This window comes from Rhipicephalus microplus, unplaced genomic scaffold (assembly GCF_043290135.1).
Source record: "Rhipicephalus microplus isolate Deutch F79 unplaced genomic scaffold, USDA_Rmic scaffold_540, whole genome shotgun sequence".
Taxonomy (NCBI): Eukaryota; Metazoa; Arthropoda; class Arachnida; order Ixodida; family Ixodidae; genus Rhipicephalus; species Rhipicephalus microplus.
In genome coordinates this window covers 26,308-52,282 of record NW_027465100.1, presented here as the reverse complement: position 1 = coordinate 52,282, position 25,975 = coordinate 26,308, and the positions used below count along the sequence as shown (strand labels likewise).

Below are 25,975 nucleotides of genomic sequence, written 5' to 3'. Positions count from 1 at the left end.
TTGCAAGGAATTTTGTGCCTTAGTTGTTGTCCATGCAGTGGCTGACGACGATGAGGAATTATGGCTGAAGTGAGTATGCGCCACGGTTAATAGGGGAACAAGAACAAGCTTTTGTAATGGGTTGGAGGCATTGGAACGACCTACTCGTTACGCTATTCACATTGTGCGATGACTGGTTGTTCTAGTGCTCGTTTTAAAACGCTATTAAGTCGCATTATCGCAATCGCTTTCCCGACATCAAGCCTGCCTAGGCAAGTTTGCCAACAAGTCCCAAGCACCTAGCCGTGGCCTCAGTGGTAGGAGACTACTGGGCTGGCACCCAGCATCCCCGGGTTTCGTAGCCCCGCTGTGTCATCGGTACTAGGTTTTTTTCTAATATTGCGTGATGTGGTTACGCACACCGGCAGACAACTAGGGCGCTACGCGAGACCCTAGTTGTGATCTCGTAACAGATCTCACTGTAATACTAGCTCCCAAAATTCAACCTGCAAGGTGTGTGCAGGCCATGAAACATGGCACGGAAAAGCAAGTGCTCTTTAGTAACACCACTGCAGAATAAAAAGAATGTTATGCAAAAGTGACATATGAAAATTGGGCAGCTGTACTGCAAATCGTACACAAGCAACTGCAGAATAAAACTACACAACAACAATAAAGCGGTTGAATCTTAATTTATTGCCGACATTTATACTAGTTATGTGCTCGCAGAATCTTCGCAACAACCGCTACTAAATTTCAAATGGTTTAAAAGAAAGCGTTTTATAAGGGTGTCATTGAGGTGGTAATAAATTGCGGAAAATGAGCATCGGAGCACAAGCATATACAGCTAGTGTCTGGCGAGGAAAAGTTTTGCAAAACCTTATTTCAAAACAGATGAAATATGTGCGTTTTCTGTGTCTTGAATGACACGTCGCTCAAATAACCTGGAAACCGCATCCCACTTTGCATCACAATTATGCTTTGACAAATATGTAGCGCGAAACATGTTACCAGTATTCTCCATTGAGCATCACTACCTCAATATGCATTCAGAGTTTAAACTGATGAGTAGCAAACTCCAAAATATGGGAGGACCGCCAGTTTCAAAAGTTCTATAGCACATGTTCGAATGAAAGAAATGGCAGTGGGAAATCGATAATGCATGCAACACTTCTGTATAGCGTATGGACCATTAACTGGAAAAGAGCGAGCTGAATTTGTATGACATGTGGACATCAGTTAAAAAAAAATAAACTCCTTATGTTGTGTGCACACTAGCCTACAGCGACATGTTGTCGTATTAGCGGCTGAACTACATATTGCTTATCCATTGTGCGTGTTTATTGAACATCAAGCTAACCTTACTACGAAGGTTCGTTTATAATGTTAATGGAACTTGCAGGTTGCAACTGGCTCTACAACAGTGTTCGCACATTTCTTACACCCTAAAGCAACCAACAAGAAACAACGCTGTGATCGTCTCACTTGCTGCAGTCCCGTTTCATAACAGCAAAGAACAAATCAAGCCCAATATTTTTCTCTCCATTTAGAACGTACTACAACTGGCTCACATTGACAATCATGTGCACATTAAAAAAATAGCAATTTTAGCACCACTGCCTTGGCTAGCATGGATAGGATGGTATTTCAATTAAGCAAACAGCTGTGTGCACTTGGGAACAGGCTGAAAAGCATGTTCCTAACAAATCTCGCGTAAGCACGATTATCAGCATACTCGTACAGCATAGCTAGATCACAAATTACTATCCGAATCATGCCATGTTATTTCATGTCGCTATCTATAAACAGGACTTTAACAACAGAGAGAATGATGCAGTCACCCGAAACACCAAATTGAGCGCACCCAAACGGGAAGAGACAGGTGTCGGACTTGTGTGTTCAGATCGCCTCCACAGCGTGTCCCTGAGAAATCAGTTCTGCAGCTACATTCACGTCTTCCTTGGTGTTGGTGTCAACCAGCTCAACTGAGTATTTAAATCCAGGAAGGCCGTCTTCTTTCTTGGTCTTGCTCACAACCTTTGCCATTATCACTTTCCACTGTGCAGCGTGCCGGACAGTGTCTCGAACAGGTCGGACGCCTCTTCCGTCCACTGGGTTCCATCGCGCGGCTGGACCCCAGCCAGAGAGCATTCTATGGCTTGCAGGGGAAGGTATCGATACTCGTCCGCAGCGTGCAGAGTTCTTTGGTCTTGTACTGGCCCTTCTCGCCAAAGTCGACATAGTGGACCTTGATCATGGTTTCGTCCGGTGAGTAGTCACTCTCCTCCACAGCGGGACGACCGCAGCCCGGTACCAGCACTTGTCCTGCGTGAAGGGGGACGCCACGATTTCGCCGATGGCAACCGAGGTGAGGGCATGGCTTCTCCTGGTTCGGCTCGTGGGAGTAGTAATTGGTCATGTCTTCGACGAGCTTGTCCAGGTCGATGGACTGCGTGCCAACCAGCTGCACCCAAAAGCAGCCAGGGTTCTCCAGTGATGAAATGTAGACCTCAATGTAGCCATCGGCGGATGTGGCGACCAACTCCTCTTGTACGTAGTCTGGCTCCTTTTCGTCCTTTCAAGTGTTGGAAGGAAAATGTAAGAAAAATAAAATATAAGAAGTTCTACAAATTATTGTGCCCTAATGACAGTCATGTTATAGCTACAACAGCCATGCAAACATAGTCGAAACTACTTTTGGGACAATCGCCATCAAATTCAAAGTGCTATTCAAGCACTTTGAATTTTGAATATTTGAACAAGCACTAGAGCATTTCAATTAGCTTCGATATGAATTCAATTTATTGGAAGTTTTGAAATATTCGAAGTGAATGAACAAGTGTACACCAATCTGCAGGTACCCTACTGTAAAGGTGGTTTTTACCGCAGTACAGGAGTGCTGTACCAAGAATAGACCTATCAATTGAGATCCGCACTGCTGTGAAACACCACTTCAAACAGCGAGTGTTGGGGGCCAGTTGGTAAAACATACTAGGGTATGCCTAGAAATAAGACGCATGAAGAAACAAGTCCATTTTTTTTTTTCTTTTGTCTTGTTTCTAGGTGTAGTTTGTTCCCCACTTCAGGTTAATTGAACATCTTATTCTAACATTAAAACATCGTTTTTAAAGTTAGAGGCTAGTTATACTGGCTGCTATGCTCTAAGCATAATAAATTTTCAAGCGTGACATATTGACAGGCTGACACTTCAATCTACCGAAAATCAAACCCTGCCACTATTCAATGTTCCGATTCTACTGAAGAGGAATGACATAAACAAGCCCTTGTTTCAGTTTCGGTTTCGATCGCTACACCATAGTTGGGTGATGGCTAAATATGCTCACTTTCTTCTTAATATGCAGTATACCTATACAATTCTAAATATTCAGTCAAATCACTATTCGCTCCAAACCTAAAATATACGACTATTCGCACAATCCTAAGCATACCCATTCTATGCAACCATTGGGAGCCACTCTATTTGCAATGTCGCAATAAACTGATAATCGTCATAAGGCCCAGTCATATAAAAATAAAGGAAAGGCGAAGGGTACCGCCCTCTTCATCTCTTTTCAGCTGCTGATTGCGCCCGGCTCGCTTCACTCAATAGGTGGCCCTTGTTTAACACGAGGACAGGTGCACAGTTTTCTCCAATGCATTATTTACCGTAGTCGCCATCCTTCATGATGCGATTGCGTGCAACACGTGGTGGGAGCTGGCTTTTGAAAGCTGGAAGCCACCAACCTCTGTCACCCATCAAAGATTATCTGCAAGAAAGAACTAGGGGGGCCACCTTTTACTCTGCTGTACTGGGTAAATCAGGAGATGCACAACCGACCCCTTCCCCTCCTCTCTCCAGCAGGCGTTGCTGTGCGTGCGGAAGGCATCTCCCTCGCAAGTGTTCGCTTGCTGGCGCATTCTTATCTTTGGAAGAGTGGAAAAGAGTGTAGAAGACAACTGCTTTGAGACATGCGATATGAAGAAGCACAAAACTGGCTCCATTTTTTTAACAGCATGCCGAGTCTCATGTGGACTCAAATTGTCTTCGTTATTCAGGTATTTGCGCTACAGCACAGACACCCAGCAGCCTGATCCAACACTTGCAACTGGGTAGTCTGGCATTGGAACATTGTAGTAAGTAGTTAATTTCATCATAAACTGGCCCGGGAACATTCACTGTAGCTGTTCATTACTATACATACATTTGATATACAGTAGCCTCTCACTAAATGGAAATCTGTGAAATAGAACTGCTGCTTGAATGAAACAACTGCCTCCAAGATTACTGGTTTCATACCTGTATACTTCACCCCTGTTCCATCTCTCAGTAAGTGGAACTTTTGTTAAATGGAACCTTATTTTCCCAGTACCTTCAGGTTCCCTTTAAGGGGGCACACGGGTCTTTGGGGCCCGAAAAATTGCCCAAAAACGCAATTTTTTTTAGATGTCATTTTTGAAATCTACAGGTAATTTTTCTATTAGTCTGCTCAGTTTTTCCTCCGCAAAGTTGGTACTTGAACAGTAACAGCTACTTTATAAAAGCCGTACGGGCCCGATTTGCCCGATATTCTGACGCCAAAATGGCAATTTTTTCAATAATTCCCCGCTGCTGCGCCACGGGCAGGTATCGCAGTGATCTAGGGTCTCATTTGAAAGCGCGGTCTTCGGTCTTCGATTTCCGCCACTCTGGCTCCTGTCCGCTCATTAGTAGAGTAGAAAACACGTGCCAAAAAAAGCGAAAATACGCAATCCTATTCGCCGGGCGAGCGCACGTGACTAAACGGCGCAACGCGATTGGCCGCAAGCGGCGTGTGTCGTCTGCTTCGCGCCGTCGACGGCGCAGTCAGGCGCCATATGGCTCGACGACGGATTAGCCAAGGATCGCGCGCGATGTGGAAAGCCAGAAGAAAATTCCACACAAGGAATCAGTACGGCAAAAAAAGAAAGAAGTCGCTCCTCGAGAACTTCAAAGGCCGTTCCGTGTCAGCGAGGAGCGCTTGAACGAGCAAGCGACCCACCTTCCATGGCCAGCGGCGAGGCCCCTGATAACATAGGCCTAGCACCTCCGCCGCCGCCCCGCTCAAGATAACGCATCCGGCAGCGGCCGCGTTCGTCTTGACACAGCAGTGCTGCACCCATTAGAAGTGGCAGAGGTGCGTCGCAACGGCGAAAACAAGCTGCAAGAGCTCGCTTCAACTGGAGCAACACAACGCAAGTGCGGCTGTTAGCCGATATCGACGATGCCGCAGCCACACCGCTGGACGAAACACGGTTTTTGATCGTGAGTTTGGACCAGGTGAACGAACTGATGCGTGCAGTGAAGTGCAAATTGTGCTCCGGTGATGTAACATCGGCAAAGAGGACAGGGAGTACGGCCTTGCCGTAAAGCTAGTGCTTACGTGCGCGACCAGCGGCGATGTGTCGGTGGCATGGAGCTCGCTGCGCGTTGACGGGCGAGAGCAAGGCAAAGCCGTTTGCCATCAATGTTTTGGCGCGCGCGCGCTATGCAGTCTACTGGCAATCAGCAAACGGCATTCAACGACGTTTTTTCATCGATGAACATTTCTTCGCGCGGCCCTGCACAACAAAACGTGGCAGAGCCACGTGAAGACGAAACTGACGCCCGCCAGCTGTTCGTTGCGTCGGAAAAGCTGACCGCGGAGTGCGGCGCGATCGGTTCGGGAACTGTACACGGAACTGGACCTCGGCAACCCGGGCAACATCGCTGAGTCGTACGACGGTTCCTGGATGACGAGGGGACACTCGTCGCACATCGGAGTCGGCACAGTTATCGAGTTGTTTACGGGGCTTGTGCTCGATTATGTCGTGCTCTGCAATTTTTGTGCTGGCTGCGAGCGCGGGCGCCAAAAGAAAGTGACCCCGTCCTACGTCGAGTGGAAAGCGAACCACCACTGCCAGAAAAACAGCACAAAAAAAGCTGGAGAGATGGAAGTGGAAGCTGCCCTCATTCTGTTTCAGAGGTCGTGGAAGCGTCATAAGCTGAGATACACACTGAGAACAGCTGAGCTGAGAACAGTTCTTTCTGATGGCGACTGCCACACCTACCCTGCTTTGAAGGAAGCAGATGTGTATGGTTTTATAAAGGTAACCAAAGAGGAATGTGTGAACCACGTCCAGAAGAGGATGGGCACGCAACTGCGCAATCTCCCCAAGCAGAGGCCAGCTGGCTCTGAGAGCCTCAGTGGTAGGGGGCAGCTGACTGGTGACCTGGTTAACAAATTGACCTCTTACTATGGCTGGGGCCCATCAAATCTCACAAAGGGGACGTGCCAGCCATGCACAATGCTGTGATGGCCACATACCACCATGTGACGTCCAACGATGCCGTTGTCCAACCACAGCCTGTGCCCTACAGGTCCTGACTCGTGGTGCCGCCAGAACACTGCCAAGGCCAGGGGTGAGCCGGCCCCCAAACACCGCTACAACCTGCCGCCGCATGTCTGTGAGGCCTTGCTTCCAGTGTACGAACGCTTGGCGGACAAGAAGCTGCTGGAGCGCTGCCAGCGAGGCAAGACTCAGAACAGTAATGAAAGTCTCCACTCTGTGATTGGTCGCTGGCCCCCGAAGGAGCGGCCATGCATCACTGCACAGTGTAGAAGCTGCGGTCGCCGAGGCAGTGATGAGGTTTAATGCAGAAGTCAAGTAACATCATCCAAGATCCTCAAAGAGCTGTGCTTGAACCCCGGCCTACTGAGCTGAAAAAGACCGCTGCCAACCAGGCACTCTACCCACAGGCGTGCGTCTGCAGAAAATGGTGCAGCGGACGCTCAAGAAGCGGCACCCTGGATGCCAGCAGTCAAGGGGACTATGCTTCTGGGGCCTACTAGTCATTTCGCTCCAAAAATGTACAGAATGTTTTACCGTTTACATTAAACATGCACCGTTGTGTTTTTTGCCATTTTCTCAAAATGCATATTTTTGAGGTTAGAAAATTCTTGAGAGGTACATCTCGGCATGCGGAGCAGCTAGAAAGATAATTTATTTTGCATTGTCAAGCTGAATGTTTAAACCTTGAAGTAAGGGAAACAGATTTTGCATTTCACGTTTAAATAATTGTTTAAAATAACTGGTTAGCAGGCATACATTAAACCGAGAAATTAGAATTGATGTAAACTTGCATGTGTGATTGCCAAACAAAAAAACTGCTTCCGTCATTTCATTCTCCACAACTTCTAGTATCTATTCATGCCATGCTGGTAATTTTTTGTTGACTAGTTTTTTTTCTATTGTTCTCAAGAACAATCACGAAATATTTTTAATTATCTTGGGAACTAATTATCTTACATCAAAACTAATTGGATATTTGAAATCAGCTAAAAAAACTGAACAAGCCAATGGAGTTTCATTAAGGGGGAGGCTACCCTGGAGACCGAACTTTTTTATTTTTTAAGATATCTGGATGAAACTTTCAGGGGTTGTTCACTACAATAAAACTAGCGCAACTGCTAAGTTTCACGAAGCTGTGTTTCTTAGTTCCAGAGTTATTGAGGTTTAACTGGGTGCTTCACATGGGTGCCTGAGGAAGAGTCGTGTGAAATCCCAGGACATAGTAGAAAGCTGAAATTCATTGTGGTCATTCCTTGATAGCTATCCCAGGGCGCTACAAAGCCGTTTTTTTCAATTCCCCCCCCCCCCCCCCCAAAAATTTTCACGCAACTTTGAATTTGATGTAACCAGTAATGACCAGATTAATCAAAAATTAATTGTTTATTATAAATTAACAGCACCAATTTAAAAAAAAAGGAGCTTGTTACGCCCTTGCAAGGTCAGTCAGGAACAGAATAAAAAAAACGGCACACAAATCTGATGAACGGTTTTTCGAGTTCTTGCTTTCCTCAGCACCCACAACTAGCAAAAAAATCCGTTGTGAGAAAACAGGCCGAGAAAGTTCCAAACACGTGTTTTCTTCAAAAAGCTCCAGCACAGTAGCTAGAAGTGTCCTGGCGCACTCTTTTCTTCTTCTGCCTGGCCTCCATCTTCTCTTGGTGTCTTTTAGAATTCTTTTTTAGGCGTAAGCGTCTTTTTCACGAGCTCGCTGGATGGCCAGATGACCTGGTTGAAGTCCAATGGAGTCCGATATCACTTGGGTAGCTTTGCAGCAGCCGGCATTGTAACGCAGCACTGCTTCATGCAGTGCTGTTTCTACCGCGATCAAGGATGAGTGTTGTTCCTTCGGCATCAGAGACCACAGAATGGAGTGGAATGATTCTGATGCATTTTGCGTCTTCGCTCCCAGGCAGCGCTGAAAAAGAGACTTTTGTGACAGTCTTTCGTAGATGGGCAGCATAGCTGCAGCGGCATAGTCCGGTAGGCTGTGTTTATGTTTTGGCTGTGGCTCACGCTTTGCCTCTGCAGCTCTATGGCGGCACCACGATTGAGCCCCCTCTGGACAAAGTTCATGGTGAGGGTCCTGGTCAGTCGATGTGACGTGGTGATATGTTGCCATCACTGCACGCTGCATGGCTGTTAGGTCAGTTGAATTGTTTCTCAGGGCCCAACCATAATATCCTGTCAGCTTTTCAATGAGGGCTTTAGTCAGCTTCCCCTTCCCACTCAGTGGCTTATCACTTTTCTGCACAATGTTTCGAAGAGCACTTCCAATCCTTTTCTGAACATGGTTCAGACATTCTTCTTTTACAATTGGCACTAGCCCGTACACATTCTCTTCTGTGAGGGCAGCGAAGGTACGGCTGTCTCCGTCGGACACAAGAGTGGTGTACCGCAGGCCATGCTTGGATACGGACCGCCCAAAGAGAGTCAAGCCTGCCTCCACTTCCATGCTTCCCGATTTTGCGTCTGTGTTTTTCTGGCAAATGTGGTGCTTCTGCCAGCTTTCGTATGCTGCATCTCCAGGTTTGAGGCCCTGTTTGGCATCCAAGGCAGTGGTTTGAAAGAACTACAGCATCCAAGATGAGACCTGTAAACAAGTCAATTACCGATCCCACTCCGATGTGTGATGTGTGACCCCGCTTATGCCATGTGCCATCGTATACTACGGTGATGTCCTTGCAGAAGCTGGGGTCCATTTCTTTATATGTTTTGATCACTGCTGTGGCAGAATCAGCATAAAACTTCTCCAAAGCGGTGGCCTCTGGCTTCCTGAACGTCTCTTTCAAATGCTTTTGAAACGTCTTGTGGTGAAGACCTCTGTAAAGAGACGTTCATGGCAGCCCAAAAGTCATTAAGAGCTGTTTGCCCCTTGCCTATTTGCTTTATAGCCATTACGGTTGCGGACATTTACATCGAAGGCCTGCGTGTCCTTTTTGCGGGGTGATGTCCATAATTTATCGACGGTGCCACAAGAGGCGCACACGACTTCAAGTTTTGTTGCAAGTCCAAGCTTGGTGCTCTCTCGGACATTCATAGCACCTTTCAAACATTCTTTGCACACTGTGCGGCTGAGCACGACGTTAAAGATGTTCATTTGAACGAGGCGAAAAATGTTCGCCCCTCACTTGTCACTGCAGGTGCAAGAGCCGGCTGCATCAGTTGAAATTTCTTCTGCGTCGCCGGCGTAGACTCGAGTTCAGCTGCGAACGGCGTCACGACGTTTCGCATTCACATCGATTTCTTCCTTCGTTAGGAAACGCGTCCGCAGATGAAGCGACGGTCCACTCACGCTCGATGGCGGCACCGATTCAGACGAAGTGCTGGGTCCGGCGATATCAGAAGCACTCGTCGAGCCCGGCGATCTCGGAAACACTCGGTGCATTTGCGGCTCCAGCACACTAGATGTGTCGGATTCTCGACTGGCGACAGCCGACAACACAGTTCCGTCGCTGCAAGCGTCTACGCAGTCGGCACCCGCAGCAGAATAGTGGAATTTCGATGATCGTACAAGCCGCATAGCGCGCCTCCGCGCACCGAACTTCCGCACTGACTTCGGCTTCGTTGCCGGCATCGCCCGCAACAACAAGACGAAAGGCACAGAACTAGTGCAAAAAGAAAAAAAAAAAACGAGAGAAAATGATCGAAAAGATAGCGCAAGGCGAAGAGGCGGCTCGTAAGCAGACGTCTGTCGAGGCGGACGGAGCAGAGAGCAACAACGAAGCGAGCGCGCTGGACGCGCCATCGAGAGGAGCGACCGCCCCTGCTGCTGCACAGCAGCCAATGGCGGGCACGCTTTCTCCCGCAAGATATGAATGCGCTGCTCTAGCCAATCAGCACTCCGCATCACATCGCGGGAAAACGCCAATAGCGTCTCAACTGTGCTGCCGACGCCATTTTGCAAGGCGGCGAACAAGAGAGAAAGAATTCACGGTCAAAACAACACCAGGATGGCGCGGGACGACCGCATGGTCCGGGAATGGCGCGCGCGCGAAGTTTGGTTTGATTTCGGGATTTGCGCCTGTTTTGGACGCCGCGGCGGCCTTGAAAATAGTATTTTTTTTGCACTTTGCGGTTGAATTAGGTGCTGATAATTACAGAATAGGTAGTTTATGTTAGGCTGCAGCGATGGCGTAGGGCTGCGGCAATGGCGTAGTGGTTAGAGCATTCGCCTCGCATGCAAGAGGTCCGTGGTTCAAATCCCGGTGCCGCGCAGTTTCCAACCGGATTTAAAAAAAAAAAAATCGCGTGTTGATGGAACTGCATTAAGAGGCCTGGGGTGCGGCCTCACCAGTAACCACCGCCGGGAACGCACTCCCTCACCAGAGAAGGATTGGCCACCCTGGTGCAGTATCTGGCCACTACCTCCCACATGCATATGTCAAATAACTCACGGCCCTCAGTCCCCAGCAGCTGCGGAGGCAACTGACCACGGCGGCGGTCAGATCTGCAACGCAGCAGTGGGTGCTAAGAACTCTCTGGATCCGGACAGGCCGCCATTGGAACCTGAACTTGGCAACGTTTAACGCTAGAACCTTATCTAGTGAGGGAAGTCTAGCTATACTATTCGAGGAGCTAGAGGGTGTTAAATGGGATATAATAGGGCTCAGTGAGGTCAGGAGGACAGATGAGGCCTATACTGTGCTACAGAATGGGCACGTCCTTTGCTATCGGGGCTTGGCAGACAGAAGAGTACTGGGAGTGGGGTTCCTAATTCACAGAAACATAGCTGGCAACATAGAGGAATACTATAGCATTAATGAAAGGGTGGTAGGTATTTAAATCAACTGAATAAAAGATACAAGATGAAGGTAGTACAGGCTCACGCGCCTACATCCAGCCATGATGACGCTTCAGTTGAAAGCTTCTATGAAGACGTGAATCGGCAATGAGTGAGGTAAAAACACAGTATACTATAGTGATGGGCGACTTTAATGCAAAGGTAGGGAAGAAGCAGGCTGGAGACCAGGCAGTAGGAGATTATGGCATCGGCACTAGAAACGCCAGAGGAGAGCTACTAGTAGAATTCGCAGAACACAATAATTTGCGGATTTTGAATACCTTCTACCGAAAACGAGGAAAACCGCAAGTGGACATGGAGGAGCCCCTAATGGCGAAAATAAGAATGAAATAGACTTTATAATGACTGCACACCCAGGAATCGTGCAGGATGTGGAAGCGGTTGGCAAGGTACGATGCAGTGACCATAGAATGGTACGGTCTCGAATTCACCTAGACTTGAAGAAGGAACGACAGAAACTGATACGCAAGAAGCCAATCAATGAGCTAGCACTGAGAGGGAAAGTACAGGAATTCAGAGTGTCGCTGCAGAACAGGTACTCGGCTCTTAGTGAGGAAACCAACCTTAGCGTAGATACAATGAATGATAATCTGACGAGTATCATTACGGAGTGTGCAGTGAAAGTTGGAGGCAGGGTAGTTAGACAGGACACTGGCAAGCTTTCCCAGGAAACGAAGAACTAATTAAGAAGCGTCAAATCATGAAAGTGTCAAGTACAACAGACAAAATAGAACTGGCAGAGCTTTCGAAGTTGATTAATAGACGTAAAGTATGCGATGTAAGAAGGTATAACATGGAGAGAATTGAACACGCTCTGAAAAATGGAAGAAGCGTCAAAGCAGTGAAGAGGAAACTTGGGATAGGCAAAAGTCAGATGTATGCACTAAGGGACAAAGAAGGCAAAATAACTACCAATATGGATAGGATAGTTAAAATAGCGGAGGAGTTTTACAGAGATCTGTACAGTAGCCGAGACAAACCACGACCTTAATACTATAAGAACTAGCAGTAACCCAGATGACACCCCACCAGTAATGATAGAAGAAGTCAGAAAAGCTTTGGAGAGCATGCAAAGAGGCAAAGCTGCTGGTGAGGATCAGGTAACATCAGATCTGCTGAAAGATGGAGGAGAGATTGTGTTAGAAAAACTAGCCACCTTGTTTAAGAGGTGTCTCCTGATGGGAAGGGTACCAGAGTCTTGGAAGAACGCTAACATCATCTTAATACATAAGAAAGGAGATGACAAGGACTTGAAGAATTACAGGCCGATCAGCTTGCTCTCTGTAGTATACAAGCTATTTACAAAGGTAATTGCTAACAGAGTAAAGAAAACATTAGAATTCAATCAACCAAAGGAACAAGCAGGATTTCGAACAGGCTGCTCAACAATTGACCACATTCATACTATCAATCAGGTAATAGAGAAATGCTCAGAGTATAACCAACTACTATACATAGCCTTCCTAGATTACGAGAAGGCACTTGATTCAGTAGAAATATCAGCCGTCATGCAGACACTGCGGAATCAGGGCGTAGATGAAGTATATATAAACATTCTGGAAGAAATCTACAGGGGATCAACTGCTACCATAGTGCTTCATAAAGAAAGCAACAGAATACCAATCAAGAAGGGTGTAAGGCAGGGGGACACAATCTCCCCAATTGTCACAGAACGAGCGCTAAAAATGAGTGCGCCGCCAAATTCTTGCGACAACGGGCGGGAGGTCAAAAGAAAAAAAAAAGAAAGAAAACAAGCATCCAGGGCTCCCCGGGCGCGCGACGCCTCTCCTCTCGGAAGCGGCGAAGCGATGAACCTCTCACCCCACAGCGGCGGCCGGGCAAGCGCTCGATTTTTCCAGAACGAAAGGGGCGTGGTCATACCGAGTTGAATCATCCTCCGGGGAGGGCATTCCAACCGTCTCACTCTCCCCTCAGCCTTCGCCGCGTATCGCGCCGACGAAATGACGAGAAATTTCTGGAAGGTGGCGCGGAAGGTATTTAATCGAGCGGCCGAGACGAGAAATCAGGAGGAGACGGAAGTGAGCGCCAGAGCGCGTAGGGATTCCGCCGTGTAGTCGGCGAAGTTTTTGGTCCGTAGGGGACGAGGCCGGAGGTGAAGAGATTTCCACCTGAGGGGTGACGACTCGAGCTACCGGCAAGAGTGTGTGTTTACCGCTATCGAGCGAAGACGCGGGAGGCAACACCTGCGTGTGTGAAGCCGACGTGTTCCGGCGAAGAAGTTGAAGTTGGAAGAGTGGCCAATTGAAGACGGGAGGTTTCCGGGAAGAGGAAACTTCGAGAGCTGCGGAACGACAACAACGCTGGACTTTGAGTGAGTGATTCTCGGAAGAGTATCATCTAGACTTTGGTTCCAAGAACTTTGGACTGAATAGGTTTTCTATCTCTTTAGTCTTTAAGTGTCTTGGTTGTTCAATGCATGCGACTGCATTGTAGTGCGTATTGTTGTCTGTGTCCGTTGTTTCGAGAGTGGTTGATGGTACTGTGTAGTACGTTGTTTGATTGGTTTGATTGGTGACATATTGTATACAACTATTGTGGAGTGTGTATTTTTTGTGTATTGTTTTCGATCTGCCGTTATTGAGATATAATTTGTTTGTTTATCAACTCTCGGCTCTGACTCGTTCTTTGGACCACAGCCGGCGTCCGCTGGCGCGCCAAAAAAGGACCACTTCTAAATTGTCCACGCTTTCGTGGTGCGGTTCGGGGGCCGATACTTCGACCCTTGGAATCAGCCCGGCGATCGCCTCCCTAATTAACGGGACAGGTGTGAAAATTAATCTGGCGTCCGCGAATCAGGACCTTTTGGTGCACAGTGTGTCCAAAGTAGTGAGAAAGAGCCTCGAGTTGTTGATAGTGCTATCGGAACGATTTTGTGTGTTGTTCAGTGTTCTCGTTAACGAGTGCAGGGGAGTGTTCCGATAGACTGATTTAGGCAGATACTTTTTGCACGCGGCAAGGCTTTAGTTGCGAGTTGCGAGACACAATGGATCTCGAAAAAGTTAGTTGCTCTTGGTGAAAAGATGGGTCTTTCTGGCGCCGAACTACGGAAGTGGGTCACCCAGAAGGAAAAAGAAGAAAAAGAGAGAGCCAAAGAAGAAAAAGCAGCCGAGCTGGAAAAAGAGAGGTTGGCGGTCGAAAGAACCAAAGCGGAAAAAGAAGCTGAGTTGGAGAGAGAGAGGTTGGCAGCTGCGAGAGAGAAAGAAGAAAGAGAGGCAAAGGAGCGACAGCTGAAAGAAGAAAGAGAGCAACAATTGAAGTTGGAGCTGGAGAAAGAAAAGCTGGCCGCTGAGAGGGCGAGAGAAGAAAGAGAGGCAAAGGAGCGACAGCTGAAAGAAGAAAGAGAGCAGCAATTGAAGTTGGAGCTGGAGAGAGAGAAGTTGGCAGCCGAAAGGGCGAGAGAAGAAAGAGAAGCGAGGGAGCGCCAGCTGAAAGAAGAAAGAGAAGCGGAGATGGCTGAAAGGGAACGCAGCGGCAGCACGAAATTGAACTCGAGCGGCTCCGTTTGCAACAGCGAAACGAAACTCCCGTCCAAGCTAGAGTTGAAAGCAGCGAACGGGAAGACCATGGCTTCCGCTTGAACCCAAGCAAGCTGCTCGTAGCGTTTGATGAAAGGAAGGACGACCTTGACGCGTACCTTCACCGATTTGAGACGATTGCGAAGAGCCAGAATTGGCCGGAACACCAATGGGCAACTGCTTTGAGTACTTGCTTGAGTGGTGAAGCGCTCAGTGTGTACGGTAGGCTGAGCGCCGACCGATGCAGCCAACTATGCAAAGGTGAAAGCTGCTTTGCTGAAGCGATTTAGATTTACCGTGGAAGGATTCCGGGACAGATTTAGGACAGGAAAGCCAGCTGATGGGGAGACGGCTACGCAGTATGCCGCCCGACTATGCCATTATTTCGACAGATGGATTGAACTTTCAGGGACAGCACAGGAGTACGATGAGCTTAGAGAGCTCCTAATTAGAGAACAATTTCTTACTAGTTGCCACCCAAGCCTGTCGCTGTACTTGAAAGAGAGGAGAGCTAAGTCACTTGAAGACATGCTTGATTTAGCTGATCAATTCTTGGAAGCGCAAGGTGGCACTAATTTGGCCAAAGTCAAGAAGGAGTGTCCGAGGATTCGAAGAAATCGGCTCCAGAGGAAAAGAAGCGTGCACCGGAGAACATTCCGCGATGTTTTCTGTGTAACCGAGTGGGTCACCGTGCTAACCACTGCCGAACTAACTTCACGAGCCCTACGTTGTAAAATGTTTCAAATGTGGTCAGACTGGGCACAAGGCAGACGCATGTCGTAACGGAGCGAGTCAAACTCACCAGGTATCCTGTGCACAAGTGGCACCAAAAACCGTTGATGACATCACCGATGGTTTCGTAGAGTTGAAAAATGGGGAGAAAATCCCTATTGTGGGTGCTGTATTGGCAAAACAACAAACGGGTGCTACGAAGGGAATGCCTGTGATGGCTGGAAAAGTGGGCGGAAGGCGTGTAGACGTTTTAAGAGACACTGGGTGCTCCACTGTAATAGTACGAAGAGACCTAGTCCGCGACGATGAGCTCACGGGCCAGACCAGACTGATTTACACCGTCGACCGTTCGGTCATGAGGCTGCCTGAGGCCAAGGTCAAGATCGAGACGCCTTCTACAGTGGAATTGTTTCTGCCTTCTGCATGGATGATCCATTGTATGACGTAATCGTGGGGAACATCGAGGGCGCCCGTTCGCCAGACCAACCCGAACCACTGGAAGAGGACCCAGAAATCGATCCACCATCGATTGCAAACCCTCACGAGCAATCAGCCACGGCCGATGAGGACGTAGTCGCAGTTGCAACCCCGAGCACAGACCAAAGCCCAGTCGAAGCCATTCCAGCCCCTCCCTGCACCCAATTCCGAAGAGGACCCGAGCTTCAGCTATGCCGAGGAACGAATCCAAGACGAGTCGTTAAAACCCTGCTTTGCGCAAATCGACAAGGACCTCAGATGCCGTAATAGTAAATGCGCGATAATGTTCAAGCAGGAAGATAGACTGCTCTACAGGTACTATACGGAGAGGAGTGGTCGGCGGATACGACAGCTCTTGGTGCCGAAGAACCGCCGAGAGGCTGTTATGAAGCTAGCCCACGATGGGATAATGGCTGGGCACCTGGGGGCCGAGAAAACCAAGGACAGAATTCAGGAAGAATTTTTCTGGCCTGGTGTCACAGCCGACGTGAAACGGTTCGTGGCGTCTTGCGACATCTGCCAGCGAACTGTGCCAAAAGGAAGGGTGCCACACGTGTCACTCGGCCAGTCCCCCGTCATAGACACCCCCTTTAAAAGGGTAGCTATAGATATAGTGGGCCCCATCCGACCTCCATCTGGTCAAGGAAACCGCTATATCCTGACTCTCGTTGATTGCGCCACGCGCTATCCGGAGGCAGTTGCACTACCTGGCATAGAGACCCGAACGAGTCGCAGAGGCCCTCGTTGAGATGTTCTCCCGTTTTGGTGTACCGAGAGAAATCCTAAGTGATCGGGCTCGAATTTCACGTCGGAGTTAATGAAGGAAGTGGCACGACTTCTATCGGTGCGCCAACTCCATACCACCCCTTACCACCCCGATGGCCAACGGGATGGTGAAAAATTTAATGGCACCCTGAAGACTATGCTCAAAAGAATGTGTGCGGAGAAACCAAAAAACTAGGACAGATTCCTCGGTCGTTGCTGTTCGCGTACAGAGAGGTTCCCCAGGCAAGTCTCGGCTTTTCACCGTTCGAGCTACTGTACGGCCGACATGTCCGGGGACCCCTGGCGATCTTAAAGGAAGTCTGGACGAACCAAGAGCTGGACGATGAGCTGAAGACAACCTACCAGTACGTATTGGATCTCCGAAATCGTCTGGAAGAGACGTGCCGCCTAGCTCACGAAGAACTCCGAAGGGCGGGGAGCACGCTACGCTAAGCACTTACAATCGAAAATCAAGGGATAGAGTATTCCAACCAGGAGATAAGGTTCTCATCCTGCTCCCAAACTGACAAAAATAAACTCTTGCTGCATTGGAAGGGGCCCTTCGAAGTGCAGGCGACAATTGGGGACTTCGATTACTCCATAAAAACGCCGAGCGGGCCGAAAATTTTCCATGCCAATTTGCTGAAGAAGTATGCGGAGCGGGAAACGAACCAAGATGCGCCACATCAATGCCAAGTCATCGTAGGGGTTATTGACAATAGAGATGAACAAGAACTACCGGTGCCGGAGTTCGTGCAGGACAGAAGGGATTACTGACGTCAAGATCTGCCCAAGTTTGACGGACCAACAAAAGGAGGAGTTGAGGAAACCATGACAGCGCACTCAAAAATATTTTTGAATGTCCCGGGCAAGACAGATTGGGTGGAGTGCCACCTCAAGACAGTGACGGAGTCCCCAGTCCACGTCAAACAGTACCCGTTACCTTTTGCTACGACTAAAGACATCGAGGCCGAGGTACAGCAAATGAAAACACTGGGCATAATTGAAGTCTCGAAATCGCCCTATAATTCCCCAGTGTTGCTTGTGGACAAACCGGACAAAACCAAGCGGTTTGTAGTCGATTTCCGGCACCTGAACAACTCATGATAGCAGATGCAGAGCCCATGCCTAGAGCAGATGCCGTTTTTGCCAGTGCCACAAACAAAAGATACTTCTCTAAGTTAGATTTTGTTAAGGGCTACTGGCAAATCCCACTCTCCCAGCAGTCGAGACCTAAAACTGCGTTTTCGACAAAATCTGGTCTCTACCAGTTTTGCTACATGCCTTTCGGGATCAAACGGCACCCGCAGTGTTCGCCGGCTGATGCGACTAGTCACTGAGGGAATCCCGGGGCGTTGAACATTACTACGACGACGTACTCATAACAAGCACGACCTGGGAGGAACACCTATCCACTCTCAGACAACTCTTCGCTCGAATTCAGGCTGCCGGGTTGACCGTGAGACCGAGCAAGTGTGAGTTGGGAATGAATGAGATTGATTTCCTTGGTCATCACATTGGACACAACATGCTTGCTCCACTGGGAAAGGACTCTTGATAAAATCCAAGCTGCACCCGCCCCAAAGACGAAGCGACAGGTACGCGCTTTTCTCGGGTTGACCAGCTATTACCGGGAGTTCATTCCAAATTATGCCGAGATCAGCGCCCCTCTCACAGAACTGATCAAGAAGGGTGAAAGCAACTTAGTCAAATGGACGACGACACACGAGAAAGCATTTGCGAAACTCAAGGAATGTATCTCGAACCCTCCCGTGCTCCGGCTCCCAGATTTACCAAGGAATTCACCCTCCGCACCGACGCTTCCGACACCAGCCTCGGGGCTGTGCTCTTGCAGTCACACGAAGGGACCCTCCATCCTATAGCATACGCCAGTCGCAAACTACTTCCCCGGGAATCATCCTACAGCACCATCGAAGAGAATGTCTAGCCCTGGTGTGGGGATACAGAAGTTTAATATTTATCTCTACGGGGTTCCTTTCTTGGTCCAAAACTGACCACCAGCCTCTCCAATACATAAAACAGGCTAAACAGCTCAACAGCAGAGTGTTGAGGTGGAGCTTGCTTCTGCAAGAGTATCAGTTCCGAGTTGAGCACATCAAGGGAAGCGAGAACGTTGGTGCCGACTACCTTAGCCGGGTTTGAATGTTTTGGAAGGGTCTGACAGTAGTGAATGCGATAAGCTGTGTTGTTATTGTGTTATCCAGTGTCGAGCGAATCAAAACGTTTGTTACGGTGATGTGATGTGATGTATTGTACAATTGTTGCAATGAATGAACTTTGTACATTTGTATAGTTGGGAATTTGTGGTGGAGTGTTGTACTCATGTGCCTGTGGTTATATTTCATGTGCTGTGTAATTAAATTACAATGTACAATTGTATTAAGTGATCTATTGGGGATGTGAAGTGTCATGAGCGACTGATGGTGTTACAGTCTGTGAGAGTGTGTGGTGACTTTTCGCGCTCGTTTGTGTGGTTTTGAATATTATGAGATAATATTCTTAAAGTGGGGGGCAGTGTCACAGAACGAGCGCTAAAAATGAGCGCGCCGCCAAATTCTTGCGACAACGGGCGGGAGGTCAAAAGAAAAAAAAAAAAGCAAGAAAACAAGCATCCAGGGCTCCCGGGCGCGCGACGCCTCTCCTCTCGGAAGCGGCAGAAGCGATGAACCTCCTCACCCCACAGCGGCGGCCGGGCAAGCGCTCGATTTTTCCAGAACGAAAGGGGCGTGGTCATACCGAGTTGAATCATCCTCCGGGGAGGGCATTCCAACCGTCTCACTCTCCCCTCAGCCTTCGCCGCGTATCGCGCCGACGAAATGACGAGAAATTTCTGGAAGGTGGCGCGGAAGGTATTTAATCGAAGCGGCCGAGACGAGAAATCAGGAGGAGACGGAAGTGAGCGCCAGAGCGCGTAGGGATTCCGCCGTGTAGTCGGCGAAGTTTTTGGTCCGTAGGGACGAGGCCGGAGGTGAAGAGGATTTCCACCTGAGGGGTGACGACTCGAGCTACCGGCAAGAGTGTGTGTTTACCGCTATCGAGCGAAGACGCGGGGCAACAGCTGCGTGTGTGAAGCCGACGTGTTCCGGCGAAGAAGTTGAAGTTGGAAGAGTGGCCAATTGAAGACGGGAGGGTTTTCCGGGAAGAGAAACTTCGAGAGCTGCAGAACGACAACAACGCTGGACTTTGAGTGAGTGATTCTCGGAAGAGTATCATCTAGACTTTGGTTCCAAGAACTTTGGACTGAATAGGTTTTCTATCTCTTTAGTCTTTAAGTGTCTTGGTTGTTCAATGCATGCGACAGCATTGTAGTGCGTATTGTTGTCTGTGTCCGTTGTTTCGAGAGTGGTTGATGGTACTGTGTAGTACGTTGTTTGATTGGTTTGATTGGTGACATATTGTATACAACTATTGTGGAGTGTGTATTTTTTGTGTATTGTTTTCGATCTGCCGTTATTGAGAATATAATTTGTTTGTTTATCAACTCTCGGCTCTGACTCGTTCTTTGGACCACAGCCGGCGTCCGCTGGCGCGCCAAAAAGGACCACTTCTAAATTGTCCACGCTTTCGTGGTGCGGTTCGGGGGCCGATACTTCGACCCTTGGAATCAGCCCGGCGATCGCCTCCCTAATTAACGGGACAGGGTGTGACACCAATGCTATTTACCGCATGCTTACAGGAGGTTTTCAGAAGCCTAGAATGGGAACAGTTAGGGATAAGAGTTAATGGAAAATACCTTAGTAACCTGAACTTCGCCGATGACATTGCATTGCTGAGTAACTTCGGCGGACGAATTGCAACTCATGATTACGGAGTTAGACAAGGAGAGCAGAAAGGTGGGTCTTAAAATTAATCTGCAGAAATGAAAGTAATGTACAACAGCCTCGGAAAGGAGCAAGCGCTTCGAGATAGGTAATAGTGCACTTGAAGTTGTAAAAGACTATGTCTACTTAGGGCAGGTAATAACCGCTGAGCCTAACCACGAGATTGAAGTAACTAGAAGAATAAGAATGGGGTGGAGCACATTCGGCAAGCACCCTCAAATTATGACAGGTAGATTGCCACTATCCCTCAAGAGGAAGGTATATAACAGCTGTATCATGCCGGTGCTTAGCTACGGAGCAGAAACCTGGAGACTTACAAAGAGGGTTCAGCTAAATTGAGGACGACGCAGCGAGCAATGGAAAGAAAAATGGTAGGTGTAACCTTAAGAGACAATAAGAGAGGAGAGTGGATTAGGGGACAAACGGGGGTTAAGGATATCATAGTTGAAATAAAGAAGAGGAAATGAACTTTGGGCCGGGCATGTAGCGCGTAGACAGGATAACCGCTGGTCATTAAGGGTAACTAACTGTATTCCCAGTGAAGGGAAGCGGGTTAGGTGTGAACAGATGGTTAGGTGGGCAGATGAGATGAAGAAGTTTGCGGGTATAAATTGGCAGCAGCAAGCACAGGACCGGGTTAACTGGCGGAACATGGGAGAAGCCTTTGTCCTGCAGTGGACGTAGTCAGGCTGATGATGATGATGATGATGAGTTTATGAGACATACAACCCAAAAATGCGGTTTTTCAAAAACCACTTTTTCGCGATTTTTCGGTTTTCAAGGGCCGCGTCCCCCCTTAAAATTGGTTGAAAGCAAAAAAAAAGTTTCTAAGACCAGTGTGCCCCCTTAATGAGCGTCTACTGTATTAAGACTGCTTTGGTGTAATGTTCCCTGGTTAATGCTATGCTTACAGTTTCCCACTAAGTCGTGAGCAGTAAGCGAAGAAATTGCTGTATTTAGCTGCACGCTCCACAGCTGCAGCACGCATCAGGAGCTCAAGATACGCCTAAAGAACAGAAAAATTAAGAGTGGCGTTCACAAATAGTGCAATGTCATCCAAAATACTGACTGTCGAAGTGTCTAGGCACGTAACTGAAGCAGATGTAAGTGTTGGGAGACAAACTTAAAAGTCGCACAGCATGTCACTGAATTGATTCAAGCCCGCCAGCACTCGCTTACTCTGTACCATACATAGTGGTCAATACTGCAGAGGCTACGCGAGACAGTCGGTCAGTAAAATGTATAACTCGATGTGTCTCATAGTTGTGTTTTGTCACTGTAAGTGCTCGAGCAAGCAGAGCAAGAGCAAGTGTGTCATGCACTTGCGATGCTCTCAAGGAAAAACGATGAACTGAATGCAACAAAGCACCAAGAGATGTAGAAAAACATATTCACAGCTGTAGAACAGTGTTCCAATTTCTTACTAAGCGTAAAACTCAAAAAATTCGTACGGCGGGTGCTAAAAATGGGTTAAGTATTTCCTGGCATGAACGCATCTACTTCACGAAGTCTTACTAGCCTCCTTCCACAGCGTTGATCGCTATGTATATGAAACGGAGTATAGGCAGCGCTGCAATGTCTACTTGTTTTGTTTCGGTCATATGTTCGACTATTGTGCCACTTGAGGCCACACATTACTACGCATTTATACTCTACAACAGTACCAAACCTGCTACAACTCCAGGAGTGAGGGCTACTTTTGTGCGGATTGCCCTTCCCGGATCTACTGAACGGTTGTTACCCCTAAGAAACCAGCAAGCACCATGCAAAAAAATAAGCATCTTCTGCCAGACAGTGCTTCTAGTTTACACTATATTAATTGCTATAACGTAGCAGAAAAATTAACACACGTGCAAGAAAAAAACGCAACAGATGAGGTCCCTGTATGTTAGTGTTTTGTGCTAGTGGTGCGATTTTTCTGTGATAAATTTAGTTATGACGCTGGTAGACCAACGACCCATCAGACTGTCCTTTTCGAGTGCTATGACCCACTGCCATCACAAAATTGGCTGCCCAATTTGGAAACAGTTGTTTGGACCAGTTAGAGGTGTTGTTTCATTCAAGTGTAACCACATGGTGCTTACTTTAGGCCGCTAACACATACCCGATGCCCAGGTATCCACAATCCTAGTCCTTACCTTAGACACTGGTGATGTGCTAGCCTTGATGGCCATGGGACGGCTGCGGTAGAGCCCACAGATGCGAACACCACACTCTGCTGGTAGGCCTCATCTTCGGCCAACTTCTCGTCAATCATGGTGATGGCCATGTGGATCTGCTCGCGAGTGCCCGTGATGCTGACGGTCTTGAGGTTGCCATTTCGTTCACGGTCGTCACCACCTCCTCTGTCCACGAGAATCTTCGCTGAGCTGACTCGGCACATGTGACTGCGAGTAGACAAGCACAAACTCGTAAAAAAAAAATGCTGAACAAACACAGGAAAAAAGGAGAGAAAGCAGCGGAATATCCCTTTTGGTAGACGCAATTGTTTCGACAAACAAACTTTCTTCGACTTATTTTTAAAAGAATTACCGAGTGAAAATTGAAAACCTGATGAGACTTCGAAATTCAACTCGGAAGATGCCACTGTTCTAACAAAAGGAGTTTATTTCCCGTATTTTCGAACAGTTCGTTGCTTTTTCGATGAACTGTCTGCGTGTGATGGCTGCTTGGGAGCGGAAGCCGTGACGTCAAACTCACCGAGGCGCATGCAGAATGCGCGTCTTTTGGTCCTCCTCTTTCTTTTCTCCACTTCTTTCACTCCGCTCTTTCCCTTCCACAAAAGCGCCGGTGCTTTAGCCCAGCCAGAAGCATCGTTCTTTGCTGTTGCTGTTCATACCGGTTCTAGAAACCAAAGGGCAAGATGAGCGAGTTGAGAGACCCGGGCAATGGCTGGCATTGTTGGTTCGCCAGTTTCGGGTGATTTCGACGTCGCCAAACACAACCTTGTCTAGTTGACATGACAGTTTGTGAGAAATGCATTAAATTCATTTCTCTTCCATAGTTTCTGCATGGAATGACGGTTGTGTTCATCGATTTCAGGATTCAATCTATCAATTTGGCTGAAAATATTGCGCCAAAAATTTTGTTCAGTATCCTATTAAACAGGTACCATTACTCGCATCTTCATTGTGAACAAGGCTTTCGTGCAGAATCCAAAACGTTTTTCATTTTGGGAACTTCCACGCTCGGTGGACATTTTCAATTTTTTTCTCACGCCTTATCCACATAGGCGTGTGCAGGATTCCACTACAGATGGGTGGGGGGAGGTGGGGGGGGTGATGGTTTTCCACAGAACTTTCCTTTTCTATTATTTGTCAATGAACGGGGCTGACATCGTGCATGCCTATACTTATCCAGAACGGACACCTTCCAGTTCAACTTCTGACTTGGTGTAATTTTATTGGCACCAACCTTCAATCTTGAAGAGGTGGCATGTTGTTTAGCTACGGGCAATCTGACTCAAAGACATTTTGACTGCAGTTTATGTTCACTGTTTATGCATGCTTCACAAAAAAAAAAAACTTCCAATAACTAAAGAAAAGCTTTAGTTGCAGCAAGGTCAGAGGTCTGCTAAAGCGATATTCTGGCTCTCAGTCCTGGGAGTCATTCAGGCACTGGGAGTCACATTAAGTAAAAAAAAATGTCCTAAGGCCAAGAGTTGTGAGATTTTCCTGTAACATATGATATGGTTTGCAATGCAATGAAACACGCCTACAGAAGGCGTGACATGAGCGCTATGAGCGGACACTAGAGTGCAGGTGCCTTAACTCACCGAACAGTTTCCCCGTTTTTTCCAATGATGCGGCCACAACGACTTTGCAGGAACGAACACAGTCTCCGTGACTACACTCGACTGCTCCTCTATGGATGCCTTGAGTAGCTGTTCGGCCTGCTCGACATCACTTGGGGCACCACGAATCAGAGCCACTCTGTCGCACTCTTCGCCAGGGCCTAGAAAGAGAAAGGAAACGATGCTAACCTAATATTGACTGTACACTAAAGCATTAAGGAGACCTGTTAAAAAGGTGATTTTAGCACATCCTAAAAGAAAAAAATTGCAGCTGAAAAAATAATTTGACAACACTACAGTCCTTTCGAAAGCAAGTTCACGGAATATATAAGCGTTTATGGAACATACAACCGTTTCTGAGCCTTCCGAGAATCTCTCTTGGAATGCCTGATTGATTGATTTGTGGGGTTTAACATCCCAAAACCACCATATGATTATGAGAGACGCCGTAGTGGAGGGCTCCGGAAATTTTGACCACCTGGGGTTCTTTAACGTGCACCCAAATCTGAGCACACGGGCCTCAACAGCTCTTGGAATGCCTCATAAATAATTCGCGAGAGTATACAAGCTTCTGCAACTTCAATGATAATAATACTGGGGTATTAAGCCCCAAAACCACAATATGATTATGAGAGACGCCGTAGTGGAGGGCTCCAAAAATATTGACCGTCTGGAGTTCTTTAACGTGAACGGATATCGCACAGTGCACGGGCCTCTACTATTTCGATTCCGTCGAAATGCAACCGCCGGGTTCGAACCCGCGACCTTCGGGACAGCAGCCGAGCTCTGTAGCCACTGTTCCACCGAGGTGGACCTCCTGTAACTTTAGCGAAAAGGGAGCAACAAAAATGAAACGCTTCATCAGCGTAAGAAACCACGACTCCTTCGCGACTCAAATCGACCTGTGATGTATTACACGTGTCATCCAATCACTTACCTCGAGTGCAGATTTGCAGTGTGCACCATTTGTACAATAATTCACTGCTTCGCCATTGACGTAAGTGTCATTTCCCATGGGTTAACACCACCTCCAACCAGGAAACGGACGATACAGTTTGGAGTAGCCGCTCTGAGCAAGAAATTGCGACGCGGACTTCTCGTAACGGAGTCTAGCGTTTACGACTGCTACACGTGTCCAATCGTCACTCTCTGCTACTGAACCAAACGCTGGACGATACACAGCATGATGGATGCAAAGAAACGAGGCAGCTGTCATGCAGTGCTATCTTTAACCAACGCTTCAACTAGCCAGCGTCGCTGACACGTCGAGCGCGTTGTTTCCTCTCACCTTGGTTGTCGAAGCTGATCTTGGTGTTCGTCTTCTCCTGGATTCGCTTGATGTTGGCGCCCTGTCGTCCGATCACACCGCCGACAATTTTCTTGGGGACGGTAACCTTTACCACGGCATGTTTCGTCGTTTCCACTTGTCGCCGCTTCACCTCGTACTCATCCTCCGGTTTCAGCAGCAGGTAAAGCACGACCGACGACATCGTCACGGTAGCCCCTAAGCCGGCCCATAGCGCTATCGTTTTCAGTCTGGAGTCCATGTCATTGATAGAAGCGAATACTTAGTATAAGCTGCGCATCTTCCGGATCGTTGCTCTCATGATCTTTCCGCGTGCTCCCTATCAACACGCACGGACGCACGCCGCTTGTATCAACGTTTTTGCTTGTCTGGCATTCGCGTTCGGATGCTGAGCAA

At 48.0% G+C, this 25,975-nt stretch overlaps 1 protein-coding gene across 1 annotated transcript; it reads right to left on the bottom strand.

Annotated features, from left to right (window-relative positions):
• Positions 1-652: 652 nt before the first annotated feature.
• Positions 653-25,975, bottom strand: LOC119174355 (tudor and KH domain-containing protein). The gene is given in 10 exon segments (XM_037425225.2): positions 653-2,049; positions 2,052-2,170; positions 2,173-2,272; positions 2,275-2,367; positions 2,369-2,554; positions 22,619-22,671; positions 22,674-22,867; positions 24,256-24,293; positions 24,295-24,434; positions 25,562-25,975. Coding segments are annotated over 10 exon segments (1,353 nt in total). The 5' UTR covers positions 25,821-25,975; the 3' UTR covers positions 653-1,878.